General features: G+C 39.0%; 1 protein-coding gene across 2 annotated transcripts in view; it reads right to left on the bottom strand.

Moving 5' to 3' along the window:
• The window catches only part of ZNF354A (zinc finger protein 354A), a 19,988-nt gene extending 18,455 nt beyond the window's left edge, over positions 1-1,533 (bottom strand). The window contains exons 1-3 of one of the 2 annotated variants that reach the window (XM_003802830.3): positions 1,383-1,533; positions 927-1,150; positions 318-404 (exon numbers count right to left, since the gene is read on the bottom strand). In XM_003802830.3, the coding sequence (XP_003802878.1) occupies positions 318-380 (63 nt within the window). In that variant the 5' untranslated portion in view covers positions 381-404; positions 927-1,150; positions 1,383-1,533. Of the gene's footprint in view, positions 1-317; positions 1,151-1,382 lie in introns of both variants that reach the window. The other variant, XM_023508645.1, reaches the window with a different exon arrangement.
• Positions 1,534-14,060: the final 12,527 nt, after the last annotated feature.

Genomic DNA, 14,060 nt, shown 5'->3' with positions numbered 1-14,060 from the left:
GGGCGGCGCCTGTGGCTCAAAGGAGTAGGGCATCGACCCCATATTCTGGAGGTGGCGGGTTCAAACCCAGCCCCGGCCAAAAAAACTGCAAAAAAGGACTATTGTTCTCTGAAACCAGGTGAAGACTGTATTGGGTAGAGACCTTCAGTTAGAAGGTTTAAAAAAAAAAAAAAAATTCATCCATGGGCGGCGCCTGTGGCTCAAAGGAGTAGGGCATCGACCCCATATTCTGGAGGTGGCGGGTTCAAACCCAGCCCCGGCCAAAAAAACTGCAAAAAAAATTCATCCACTAAAAACAGAGATGGCAATGAGCTCACCTGAGACCTTGCTTTCCTTTGCTCAGTAGCCATGTTTTCCTTCTGGGCTCTTCCCCTGAGCATGGGTGCAGTCTTCAGAAGGCGGATCTGAGAGAAGAAAAGGGAAGCCAGGAGGAAGCCCCTTCTGCTTTCCACCCCTCAGAGTCAGCAGCTCTGGAACCCTTATACCACCTGACAATGACCCCAAGTGCCCTCGGTGGGGAGGGAGGGAAAGGAAGAGCTAGGAGCCCGCACAACAAGAGAGACGGGATGGGGATCCTGGTGAAGGTCCTAACTCCTGCGGCTCAGAGAGCCCAGAGAACAGGACTCGGAGCAGGACACTGAACTCTATCAGCAGAAGCGACCCCCCGAGCCCCGGCCAACATCGTTAGTGTTACAGCGCCAGCTGGTATTGCCGGCACCCCCATCTTATGGATCAGGAAACCAAGGGCGAAGTGGGGCGGCCCGCCCCCGTTCACACCGCCGGTAAGGCTGGCACCACCACGCGCCCGGAGATCCGCTCTGATCTCAGGGAGGGCGGCTGACAACTTTCCTCCACCTCGAGCCTTTCCCACCTGATTCCGCTCCCTCCGTCAAGCAATCAAATCCCAGAAGTCTACAGAAAATTACCTCAAAAAAGGAAAATGCTGGTTTTCCTAAAGGCGGAGAAAGAGCTTGACTTGAGGAACCCGCACAGAAGCCAAAGTCGCGGGTCTCGGTCCTGGCCTCGCCACGCGGGAACTCTAGCGCCTCACTTCCCCGGAAGGCACGTCCTGCGCCCTCACTCGACAGCACCAGCGCCGGGGCGTCTGCCCAGGGCCCGCAGCGCCGGGCGGGAACCCGTGGTGAGCGGCCTGCAGGAAGCAGGAGAGAGGCTGGGCCTTGGGCTGCTGGGGACCAAGGACCCGACCTGACGCGTCCGGGGCAGGGTCGCAGGACGGCTGGTAGGGGCCAGCGACAGATGCAGAGGTGCCCGCCTTAGCCCATAAGGGCCCTTAGGGTCCCCGGTGGCCGCAGGTCTGTCCCAGCGCCCCGGCGCCGCATCCTCCCAAGGCCCGGGACCGCCCCTCCGCCTCCGCCGCTCACCTCCCCTGGCTCCGGGGTTTCCGTGGGCCGCACCTCCCCCAGCGACTCTAGCAGGCGGGAGGCTCAGAACTGCCCCAGTCGGGCACTAGCCTCGCGCTGGGTCTCAGCCCCGCAACGTCCACGGGAACCTCAAGCTACTCAAGCTCGCTAACCCGGCGGCGAGCACTCCTCAGCCCACTCAGGTCTAGGAGGGGCGGGGGCGGGGCGGGGCCACCGCACGTCCGTCTGGGAAATGTAGTCCACCTGGGTACCCAGGCATTCTGGGAAGTGTAGTTCTCTTGTTGGTCAGCTGAAAGCAGAGCCAGGTCTCTGCAGTGAAATGCTCAGAGCCGGCCTGAGGTCCCTGCTGAGGGTCTCTGGGTTGGGGTTCTTTCGGAAGGGCGTAGGGTGGTGCTCTGTAGCTTGGTGTCCGTGAGAACCATGGTGGATGGGGGTGGGTCGAAACTATATAATAACCGGGAACAGACCCATTTTCCCCTCAGCTATTCCCCAGAAGAGTTATGAGAGGCTTATCTGTGGGTACTAAGCACAACTGTATAGCCCTGGAAAACGTTTTTCTTTTGGGGTGTATAAAACCGACAATTAGCTGTGAACATAGTGTTATATCATGCATTATCTTAGAGGACAAATACAACAGGAAAAAGCAATGAAGAGCAAGGTTAGGATACCTGGGGTGGATTTGGAGGGGTTGGGTAGGGTGGCTTTGAGGCCCCAGTGATGAGATTCACGGAAGCACAGATTTGGAGGCAGAGTGGGAGCAGGGGTCCAGGGCAGGGACCTTCCAGGCACAGAGTAATGGGTAATTAAAAAAAAAAAATCGTCTCTTTTACAAAAAGAACACATGTCCTATTTATAAAGTTAGATAAAATGGGAAAAGTGAAAGAAAAAATGTTTCTTATGCCACCATGCAGAAATAGTAGTTAGCATTTTGGTGAGCAGCTTTTAACAGTGCTTAAAACTTCATTTTAATCTTTGTCATCACTGCCACCCTTATTTTAACAAAACAGCATATTAGAGTCAGTACCTGTAACTTGTTTGAGTCTTCTTTCCATTTATTTGCCAATAAATATTCTTCCTCAGTAGCGTTTTTAATAGCTTCAGAGCATTCCATGGCATTTAATTTTTTAAGAAACATTTAATTAAATGAACCATATTTCAATATATTTAAATAGCCCCCTGTTGTTACTTATTCATATTATTTCAAGGCCTTTTTTCACCACTAATATTCTTGCAGCTATATCTTTGAAGATTATTTTCTTGAACACCTTGAAATTTAATTGCTGGATCCAGGACTGATAGAATTCTAAGACATTTGAACTCATTGCCTAGTTACCTTCCTGGAAGATTTTACAATTTGTATTTCCATAAGCAGTTCATGACAATATGTGCCTAGTATCCCCAACCACTCTGGATTTTTATAAAATGCTTTTCTTTTTTTAAAAAATTTATTGTTGAGGATTAATTGAGGGTACAAGAAACCAGGTTTCACTGATTGTAAAATGCTTTTCTTTATTTCATAGAGCAAATAGTTATCTTGTTTTTGTATCTGATTTTGAGAATTTGTGAAATTAAATATAATACAGGGAATTGTTATTTTGTTTTTATATGTAATTTTGGGAGATTAAATATGTGTTATATTTGTTAACCATTTAGATATTTTCTAATGTTAATTGCCCATGCAGGTATATTGGCCATTTCCTATTGAAATGTTCAAGTTTTTGGTATTTTGGAATATTGTGAGTGCATAATTTTTAAAGGAAAATGCTTTGTTGTTTACTCTGGCTATGAAAATAGTGCATTCATTATAAAAACATGCATACAGTATATGGAAGGAAGAAACATGTAGTAAAGAATTAAGTCTAGGCTAATCACAGTGGCTCATTCTGTAATATTAGAACTTTGGGCGGCCAGCAAGGGAAGATCCCTTGAGGCCAGGAGTTTGAGGTTGCAGTGAGCTATGATGATGCCACTGCACTCTAGCCCCAGCAACAAAGTGAGACACTTTCTCAAAAAGAAAGAAAGAAGTCCATCAGAAACACTGATTACATTTATTCATAAATGCAATTTTGTTTGAACATACGCTCAATTTGTGCATATGAAACAAAAATAGGATCACATTCCTCACATTTGTGTGTGTTACAATGACAGACTTGTGTTTATTCATGAACACCAGCCTGTTGACTCAACTGCAGAGATATCAAAGCTGTCCAAATTGCTTACAATTTTTATTTTAATGCTATGCCTCATAATACAAACACCTGATCCCATTTGGCTAGCAAATAGCCTTCAACAACAAGCTGGAAATCAGCTTGGGAAGTAATGAGAAAGGGGCAGCATCAAGAAACTTCTTATTTAACTACTCCAGCACTTATGTTATTTACAATGTGAAATATACCTACGGAAAGCCAATCAGTACAGAATAATACATTGTTACAAAGCAAACACCCCCATAACCATTCACTCAACTTGAGAAGTAGACCCTTGCTAACACTTAGTACAATCATCCCCAGGTATCTGCATGGCAATGGTTTTCGGACCCCCATGGATATGAAAATTTGATGATGCTCAAGTCCTTGATATGAAATGATGTAGTATTTGCATATAACCTATTTACATCCTCCCATATACTTTAAATCATCTCTAGATTACTGTGGGTTTCTATCATTTTGAGGTATATTCTTCTTATACCCAGTTTGTTAAGAAATTTTATCATAAAGGAATGCTGATTTTTATTAAATGCTTTTCCAGCATCTTTTGAAATGATCATATAGCTTTTGTTTTGGTATGTTTATTAATTTGCATATGTTGAATCATTCTGGTATCCTGGGGATGAATCCTACTTGATTATGGTGAATGACCATTTTTTTTAAATGTGTTGTTGAATTTAGTTTTCTAGGATTTTGGCGAGGATTTGATTTGGGCATCTGTGTTAATTAGTGATATTGGCCTGTGGTTTTCTTTTCTTTTTTTTTTTTTCTTCTATTTCTTTTCTTTTTTTGTTGTGTCCTTGTTGGTTTTGGTATCAGGGTAATGCTGGCTTTGTAGAACAAGCTTGGAAGTATTCTTTTCCCTTCAATTTTTGAAGTAGTTTGAGTAGAATTAGTATTAGTTTAATTAATTAATTAATCTTTATTTTTTGAGACAGGGTCTCACTTTGTCACTCTCAGTAGAGTGCTATGGTGTCATAGCTCACAGCAACCTCAAACTCTTGGGCTCAAGTGATTATCTTGCCTCAGACTCCAGAGTAGCTGGGACTACAGGTGTCCCCCACAATGCCTGGCTGGTTTTAGAGACAAGGTCTTGCTCTGGCTCAGGGTGGTCTTAAACTCATGAGCTCAAGGAATCCACCCTCTTCAGCCTTCCAGAGTGCTGGGATTATAGGTATGAGCCACCGTGCCTGGCCCAGTATTAGTATTTTTAATTTTTATTCATTTATTTTTCATTTTAGATTAATATAAGGGTATAATTCATTAGGTTACAGTGTTTGCATTTATTAGGTACGGTCCCTGTTGTAGTTGTGCCTCTCACCCAGGAGATGTGCCATATATCCTTACATTGTGTCCATTGGGTGAGAGCATACAAATCCCCTGCCCCTCACCCCACTTCTTCCTTCTGCCTCCCCCCAACTTGAGATAAATTGAGTTTTTCTCTTGTGTGAGTGTAAATTATTTTGTCTACTGGCTTCATATTAGTATTGAGTACATTGGATACTTGCTTTTCCTTTCTTATACTTTACTAAAGAGGTTTTTCAACTCTATCCAGGTTAATATAAAAGATGTAAAGTCTCCATCTTTTTCTGTGCTTAATAGTATTCCATGGTGTACATATACCACTAGTTATTAACCAATTTGTGGACTGATGGACATTTATGTTGATTCTACATTTTGGCAATTGTATATTGAGCTGCAGTAAACTATCTAGTGCAAATGTCCTTAAGATAAAATGATATTTTTTTTCTGGGTAGACACCTAATAATGGGATTGCAGGATCAAATGGAAGGTTTATTTTGAGTTCTTTGAGGATTCTCCATGCTTCTTTCCATAGTAACAAGCTATAGAAATGATCCTTGAAGTTATGGTTTCATTAGTTCTTTTTAAAATGTTTGATAGAATTCAGTAGTAAAATCATCAGGCCCTGAGGTTTTCTTTAATGGCTGACTTTTTATTATGACTCTGATCTCATTACTCTTTATTGATTTGTTGAGGTTTTCTATTACCTCATGGTTCAATCTTGATTGGTTGTATGCATCCAGCCATGTATCCATTTCTTCTAGGTTTTCCAATTTGTTAATGTATAATTGTTTGTAATAGTCTCTAATGGGTCTTTGTATTTCTGTGATTTCAGTTCTTATGTTTCCTCTTTTGTTTCTGATTTTATTTATTTGGATCTTCTCTTTTTGTCTTAGCTAACTAAAGATTTATTGATGTTTATCACCAACCTGATCTTCTGTATTTTTTCTCACAATTCATTTCTGCTATGATCTTTATTATTCCTTTCCTTTTACTAATTTTGGGTTTGAGTTGTTCTTGCTTGTGTAGTTCTTTGAGGTGCGTAATAATGTTGTTTATGTGAATTTTTTTACCTCTTTGCTGTAGGTATTTATTGCTATATACTCCCCTCTTAATACTGCTTTTGCTATATCCTATGGATTTAGGTTTGTTGTTATTTCATTTTCATTTGTTTGAAGAATTTTTAAAACTTCCTTCTTAATTTATTCATTAGCCCATTGGTCACTCAGGAGCATACTGTTTAATTTCCATGTATTTGTGTAGTTCCAAGGTTCATCTTGTTATTGAATTCTAGTTTTATTATACTTTGGTCAGAAAAGATACTTGATAAGATTTCTCCTTTTTGAATTTGTTGAGACTTGTGGCCTAAAATGTGGTCTATTATGGATAGTGTTCCATGTGCTGATGAAAAAATGTGGTCTATTATGGATAGTGTTCCATGTGCTGATGTATTTTGCACCAGTTGAGTAAACAGCTCTGCAGATGCCACTTAGGCATGTTTGGTCTAATGTGCACTTCAACTCCAATGTTTCTTTGTTGACTTTCTATAGGAATTAGCAGTTCATTACTGACAGTGGGGGTGTTGAAGGCCTCTACAAGTATTGTATTACAATCTGTCTCTCCCATTAGGTCTATTAATGTTTGCTTTATGTACTTGGGTATTTGTTTGTCTCTTTGCTGAATTGACCTCTTCATTATTATATAGTGACCTTCTTTGTCTCTTTTTTACAGTCTCTAATTTGTAGTCCATTTTATCTGATAGAAATATAGCCACTTCTGCTCTCTCTTCATTTTTAGTTGCATGGAATGTCTTTTTTTTTTTTTTATTAACAGAATGTCTTTTTATACCTCCACACATCCAATCTCTGTGTGTATTTATAGGTAAAGTAGGTTTCTTGTGGGAAATATGCAATTGGGTCTTTTTTCTTTATCCATTCAGCCACTCTGTGCCTCTTAATTCAAGAATTGAGCCTATTCACACATTTAGTGTTATTACTGACAAAGACTAATCACTGCCATTTTGTTGTTTCTTTTCTAGTTGTTTTGTAACTCCTCTCTTCCTTTCTCACAGTCTTTCTTTGTGGGTAAGTGATTTTTCTCTTGGTAGTATGTTTTAATTTGTTGCTATTTATTTATTATTTTAATTCATGACAACTCATATCATGTTGCTTTTTATTTTTAGTGAAGCTCTTATAGGTTTTTGCATTGTAGTTACCATGAGGCTTACAAAAAACAGCTTATAGATACATAGTATGGCAAGTTATTTTAAAGAGATGACAACTTATCTTAGATCACAAAGAAAAGAATAGAAACAAAAATAAAAAACCCTTCCACACTTTAACTCCATATCCCCACATTTTGATTTTATGTTGTCTTAAATTACATATATATATATATTTTTTTTTTTTTGAGACAGCCTCAAGCTGTCCCCCTGGGTAGAGTGCTGTGACATCACAGCTCACAGCAACCTCCAACTCTTGGGCTCAAGCGAGTCTCTTGCCTCTGCCTCCCAAGTAGCTGGGACTACAGGTGCCCACCACACCTGGCTATTTTTTGGTTGCAGCCATCATTGTTGTTTGGTGGGCCCAGGCTGGATTCGAACCCACCAGCTCAGGTATATGTGGCTGAAACCTTAGCCGCTTGAGCCACAGGCGCCAAGCCAAATTACATATTTTTATATTGCCTATTTCTAAACAAGTTGCTATCACTTTTATTGTTTTTGATAGATTTTTCTCTTGAGCTTCATACTAGAGTCATGACTAAATTGCATACCACAGTTACAATATTTAGAGTATTCTGGGTTTGTCCATGTACTTAATTTTATCTATGGGTTTTATACCTTCAAATATTTTCTTTTTAGACATTAGTGTTTTTTCCTTTCAGTTTGAAGAACTCCTTTCAGCATTTCTTGCAAGAGGAGTCTGGATGTGATGAATTCTCTTAGCTTTTGTTTGGGAAAGATATTTTCTTTCCTTTATTTTTTGAGAATATCTTTGCTGGGTACATATTCCTGAAGGGCAGGAGATTTTTATTTTCTTCAAACTTTGATTTGAAAATGTTGTTTCGCTCCTTCCTGGACTGTGTGGTTTCTGTTGAGAAATCTGTTGCCAAATGAATTGGCCCTCCCTTATATATTACTTGCTTCATTTCTCTTCCTGATTTTAGGATCTTTATTTTGTTCTTGACCTTGGAGTGTTTGATTTTTATATACCATGAAGAAATATTATTCGTATTGAATCTGTTTAGTTTTTCTGACCTTCCTGTACCTGAGTATTTATCTCTTTGTTAAGTTTTGGAAACATTTTTGTTATTATCTCTTTGAATAAGCTTTCTATGCCCTTTGTTTTTGCTTAATTCTCTCTTGAACACCAATAATTCTTAGATTTGGGCTGGGCACAGTGTTTCATGCCTGTAATCTTAACACTTTGGGAAGCTATGGTGAAAGCATGACTTGAATCCAGGAGCACAAGACCAATCTGCGCAATATAGCAAGACCCTATCTCTGCAAAAAAATAAAGAAAAATAGCTGGGCATGATGGCATGCGCCTGTAGTTCTAGTTACTAGGGAGGCTGAGGTGGGAGAATTGCTTGAGTCCAGGAGTTTGAGGTTGCAAATGATGATGATACCACTGTACTCTAACCCACACAACAGAGCAACAGAACAAGACCTTGTCTCAAAAATAAATAAATACACTCCTTAGATTTGGCATTTTGTGGTAAGTTTCTATACCTTGTAGGTGATTTTCATTGTTTTTCATTCTTTTTTCTTTTCTGACTGATATTTTCAAATAGCCTGTCTTTGAGATCACTGATTCTTTCCTCTGCTTAATCTATTCTGCTGCTAAGAGCATCCTGCATATGAGTTTCTTAAACAATAGTTTATGTCTGAAGAAATGCAATTTAAAGTAGTGCTCAATGTATATAGAAGAAAGATTTAAGACAAAAAGTCAGGATACAAAGGAACCTGTGTGGAAATATGTTTCTCCACTTTGTGGCATGTGGTAAGTTTTATATGTATATTCTTATTCCTAAAGCAACCAACAAAACAAAACAAGACAAGACTGTACAAATAATATAGTCAAAATGCTACAAATAAATCTACATGAAATTCTAAAAATTGTTCAAGTAACATGCATAAAGGCAAGCAAAGAGACTGAAGAATGAGAAACAGTAAATAAACAGAAAACAAACTAAAATAAAATCCTTTATCTGTCAATCAGATAGATTGACTCCATCTGAAGTTCTTTGAAGGAATTTTTTTCAGATAAGAGTAATAATAGCTTTAAAAATATATATTACTGTAAACATTCTGCACATGCTAGGATACCTCTTCATGAGTATCTCTAGGGTTTGCAAATACCTGGAAATATATAGTTAGTGATAGATTTTTTTATTTCCTTGCTTATTTTTTTAATTTTTATTTCTTTGCTTTTGTTGTTGTTGTTGTTGTTGAGACATGGGGGGGGGGTCTCATCATATTGTCCTGAACTCCTGAGCTCAAACAGTCCTCCTGCCTCAGCCTCCCAAGTATCTGGGTTTACAGGCATGTGCTGCCACATCTGGTTCAATGTTCTTTTGAAAGAGAATTTTGGTAAGAACAAAACAGAGCAGGTTCTGGTAAAGAAAATAATTGAATATCTAAAATGATATTCATGCACACAAACACACCTAGTAGTGCATAAAAAATGTATGCACTACTCTTCAGCAAGAGATGTTACAAAAAATACTTCAAAATGGATGCCAACCAACCAGAGCTAACCATAAGGGACTCGCTTGCTGATGTCAACCCTGCATTCAGCTCTGCTTGATATTTATACACAGGAGGACTCAATAATTGGCAAGAACAGTGACTTCAAATAACCACAGCTACACATCACTGATATTCATTGCTTTATGTTCTCCTAACACTCTTTAGAAACATATATATATATATAAATTAAAATTTATTTGGCCTCAGACAAGACATGGAACTTTTCCATCACCCACAATGCTCCCTCAAGCCATTTTCGAGGGCATAAACCACCTACCCAGAAGCAACCACTGCTTGTGATTTCTTGATTTTATTTATTTTATTTTTAAATTTCAGGATATTAATGGGGTACAAACATTCTGAGTCAAAGTTCTAAGTATACCCACTACCCAGATAGTGTGCATTTTACCCATTAGGTCTGAATTTACCCAACTCCTCCTCCTACCTCCCACCTGCTTGATTTCCCATGAGTGTTATTTCCACATGTGCACATAGTGTTGATCGATTAGTTTCAATTTAACAGTGAGTACATGTACACATGGTGTTTATTTTTCTATTTTTGTGATACTTCGCTTATAAGAATGATCTCCAGGGCCGCACCTCTGGCTCAAAGGAGTAGGGCACTGGCCCCATATGCTGGAGGTGGCAGGTTCAAACCCAGCCCTGGCCAAAAACTGCAAAAAAAAAAAAAGAATGCTCTCTATTTCCATCCACGTTAATACAAGACATATTAGCTCGCCATTTTTATGGCTGAGTAGTACTCCATGGTATACACATGCCACATTTTATTAATCCAGTCATGTATTGATGGACACTTGGGTTGTTTCCACATCTTTGCAGTTATGACTTGTGTTGCTATAAACATTCAAGTGCAGTGTCTTTTTTATAAAAATGACCTTTTTTATCCCCTTTGGGTAAATACCCAGTAGATGGAGTGCTGGATCAAATGGTAGGTCTACTTAGTTCTTTGAGGTATCTCCATGCTACTTTCCATAGAGACACTGCTATGATTTCTTTTACTATAAATTAGTTTTCCCAGCTCTAAAACTACCCATAAATGGAATCATATTGGATGTACTTTGTGCCTGGCTTCTTTCACTCAAAATATTATTCATGAAATTAATCTATAATATTCTGTGTTATGAATAGTTTTCCTTCTTCCCTCCCTCCCTCCCTTCCTTCCTTCCCTTGCTTGGTTTTGACAGAGTCTGTCATCCTAGGTAGAGTGCTGTGGCATCTTCCTAGCTCATAGCAACTTCTAACCACTCTTGGGCTCAGAGATCCCCTTTATTTAGCCTTCTGAGTAGCTGGGACTACAGGCAACTGCCACATCGCCCAGCTAGTTTTTTTTAATTTTTTTTTTAGTACAGACAGAGTCTCACTTTTCCTCAGGCTAGTCTCAAACTCATTAGCTGAAGCAATCTACCTTCCTCAGCCTCTTAGAAAGGTAGGATTACTGGCATGAGCCCCTCCTCCTGGCCAATAGTTTCATTTTCATTGCTATGTAGTATTTCACTGCACAAACATACAACAATTTGTTTATCCATTTACCTATTTAAAGGACATTTAGATTTTTTTGAAATTATTATGAATAAAGCTGGGGCAAACATTACTATACAAGTCTTTTGGTGGCCATATATTTCTTGGGCAAATAACTAATTGCTGGTCTTCTCAGTTGGCCATAACAAAATCCCATAGAGTAGTTGGTTTAAACAACAGAAATTTATTTTTCACAGCTCTGGAAAGTCCAACATCAAAGTAGTGGCATGGTAGATTTCATTCTGAAACCTCTTCTCTTGACTTGGAGGTGAACACAATCTTTTCATGTGCTCACATGATCCCTTTTCTTGTGCATGTGCATGTGCATGTGCATGGTGTAGTGAGTTCTTACAATTTTATGTTGCCTTGGCATCCACTTTGAATTTAAGTTGGACTTTCTCATACCAGAAGCAGGGCTTAGTTACTCTTTTTTTTTTTTAATTTCAAGTTAATGTAAGGATACAAAGAATAGGGTCACAATATTTGACTTTGTTAGGTAGAGTCCCTGGTGTATTTGTGTCCTGTACCCAAAAGGTGTGCCATACATCCCTACATTGTACCCATTAAGTGGGAAAACCCCAAATCCTCCTCCTTCCTTTTGCCCCTCCCTCATTCTCTCTCCACCTAACTTGAATTGAAATGAGTTTTTCTCCTCTGTGGGAGTGAATTAGATCATTAACTGGCTTCATACAAGTATTGAGTACATTGGATACTTGCTTTTCCATTATTGTGATAATTTACTAAAGAGAATGTGTTTCAGTTCCATCCAAGTTAATACAAAAGATGTAAAGTTACCATTTTTTTTTATAGCTAAACAGTATTCCATGGTATACATAAACCACAGCTTGTTAATCCATCCCTGAGTTGGTGGGCATTTAGGTTGTTTCCACAATTTGGTGATTGTAAATTGAGCTGTGATAAACAATCTAGTGCAGATGTCCTTATGATAAAAGGATTTTTTTTCCTTCTGGATTCATGCCTAGTAGTGGGACTGCAGGGTCAAATGTAAGATCTAATTAGAGTTCTTTGAGGATTCTCCATACTTCTTTCCAAAGAGGCTGTATTAATTTGCAGTTCCAACAAAAGTGTAAAAGTGTTTCTCTCTCTTCACATCCATGCCAGCATCTGCAACTTTGAGACTTTGTGATATGGGCTAATCTTACTGGGGTTAGGTGATATCTCAGGGGCGTTTTGATTTGCATTTCTCTAATAACTGAGGACGGTAAGCATTTTTTTATGTTTGTTAGGCATTCATCTGTCTTCCTCAGAGAAGGTTCTGTTCATGTTTCTTGCCCAGCGATAGATGTGATTGTTTGCTTTTTTTGGTTGATTAATTTGAGTTCTCTATAGATCCTAGTTATCAAATCTTTGTGAGTTTTTTTTTTTTTTTGGCCAGGACCAGGTTTGAACCCACCACTTCTGTTATATGGGGCTGGCACCCTACTTCTTTGAGCCACAGGTGCTGCCCCTTTGTGAGAGTCTTAACATGCAAATATCTTTTCCCATTCTGAAGGTTGTCTACTTGCTTTGATTATTGTGTCCTTAGATGTGCAGAAGATTTTCAGTTTAATTAAGTCTCATTTGTTTATTTTTGTTGTTGTCGCAATTGCCATGGAATTCTGGTGTGAAGCCATCTGTTCCAGCGCTTTTTTTGGTTGAAAGTTTTTTTATTGTTTCTTCAATCTCAGTGGTTGATATTGGTCTGTTTAAGAGATCTAATTCTTAGTTATGTCTAGGGAAAGGGTATGATTCCAGGTATTGGTCCATTTCCTCCACATTGTCAAATTTCTGGGCATAGAGTTTCTTGTGGTAGTCAGAGATAATCTGTTGGATCTCTGTGATATCTGTGTTATTTCCCCTTTTCATTTCTGTTTTTTTTAAATTGTTTTTTATTAAATAATAACTTTGTACATTGATGCATTTATGGGGTTCAGGATACTGCTTCAATATACAATGTGAAATGCTTACATTGAAATAAGTAACACATCCATCACAATTATACTCATTTCTTAATAGTTTTGAAATGTACTATTGCACCATTGCATCATACACATTAGGTGAGGTCCCTCCAAATACCCTCCCTCATCCTATATCCCCCGTCCCCTCCCTTCTCTCTCCTCTTCCCTTCTACTTTCTGGACTATAGTTATGTTTTGCCATTTGTATGAGTGTGTAGGTGGTGACATATTGATTTCATAGTAGTATGGAGTACATTGGATACATTTTTTTCATTCTTGAGATACTTTACTAAGAAGAATATGTTCCAGCTCCATCCAGGTAAACATAAAAGATGTGAAGTCTCCATTTTTTATGGATTTATAGTATTCCATGGTGTACATATACCACAATTTGTCAATCTATTCATGGGTCAATGGGCACTTGGGATGTTTACATGTCTTGGCTATTATGAATTGGGCTGCAATAAACATTCGGGTGCAAATGTCTTTCTTGTAAAAATAATTTTTGATCATCTGGATACCTAGTAAAGGAATTGCAAGATTGAATGGTATGTCTACTTTTAGTTCCTTGAGTGTTCCCCAAACTTCTTTCCAAAAAGGTCGTATTAGCTTACGTTCCCACTAGCGATGTAGAAGCGTTCCCTTCTCTCTGCATCCACACCAACATCTATAGTTTTGGGTTTTTGTGATATGGGCTAATCTTACTGGAGTTAGATGATATCTCAAAGAGGTTTTGATTTGCATTTTCTCTGATGATTAAGGATGATGAGCATTTTTTCATGTGTTTGTAGGCCTTGTGCCTGTCTTCATCAGAGAAGTTTCTGTTCAAGTTTCTTGCCCACATAGAAATGGGGTTATTTATTATTTTCTTATTGATTAGTTTGAGTTCTCTGTAGATTGTAGTTATCAGACCTTTGTCGGAA

Source organism: Otolemur garnettii, unplaced genomic scaffold, assembly GCF_000181295.1.
Source record: "Otolemur garnettii isolate 467f Iridium unplaced genomic scaffold, OtoGar3 scaffold00261, whole genome shotgun sequence".
NCBI lineage: Eukaryota > Metazoa > Chordata > Mammalia > Primates > Galagidae > Otolemur > Otolemur garnettii.
Note: the sequence above shows the minus strand (reverse complement) of the source record. Positions and strands in the feature narration are given on the sequence as shown.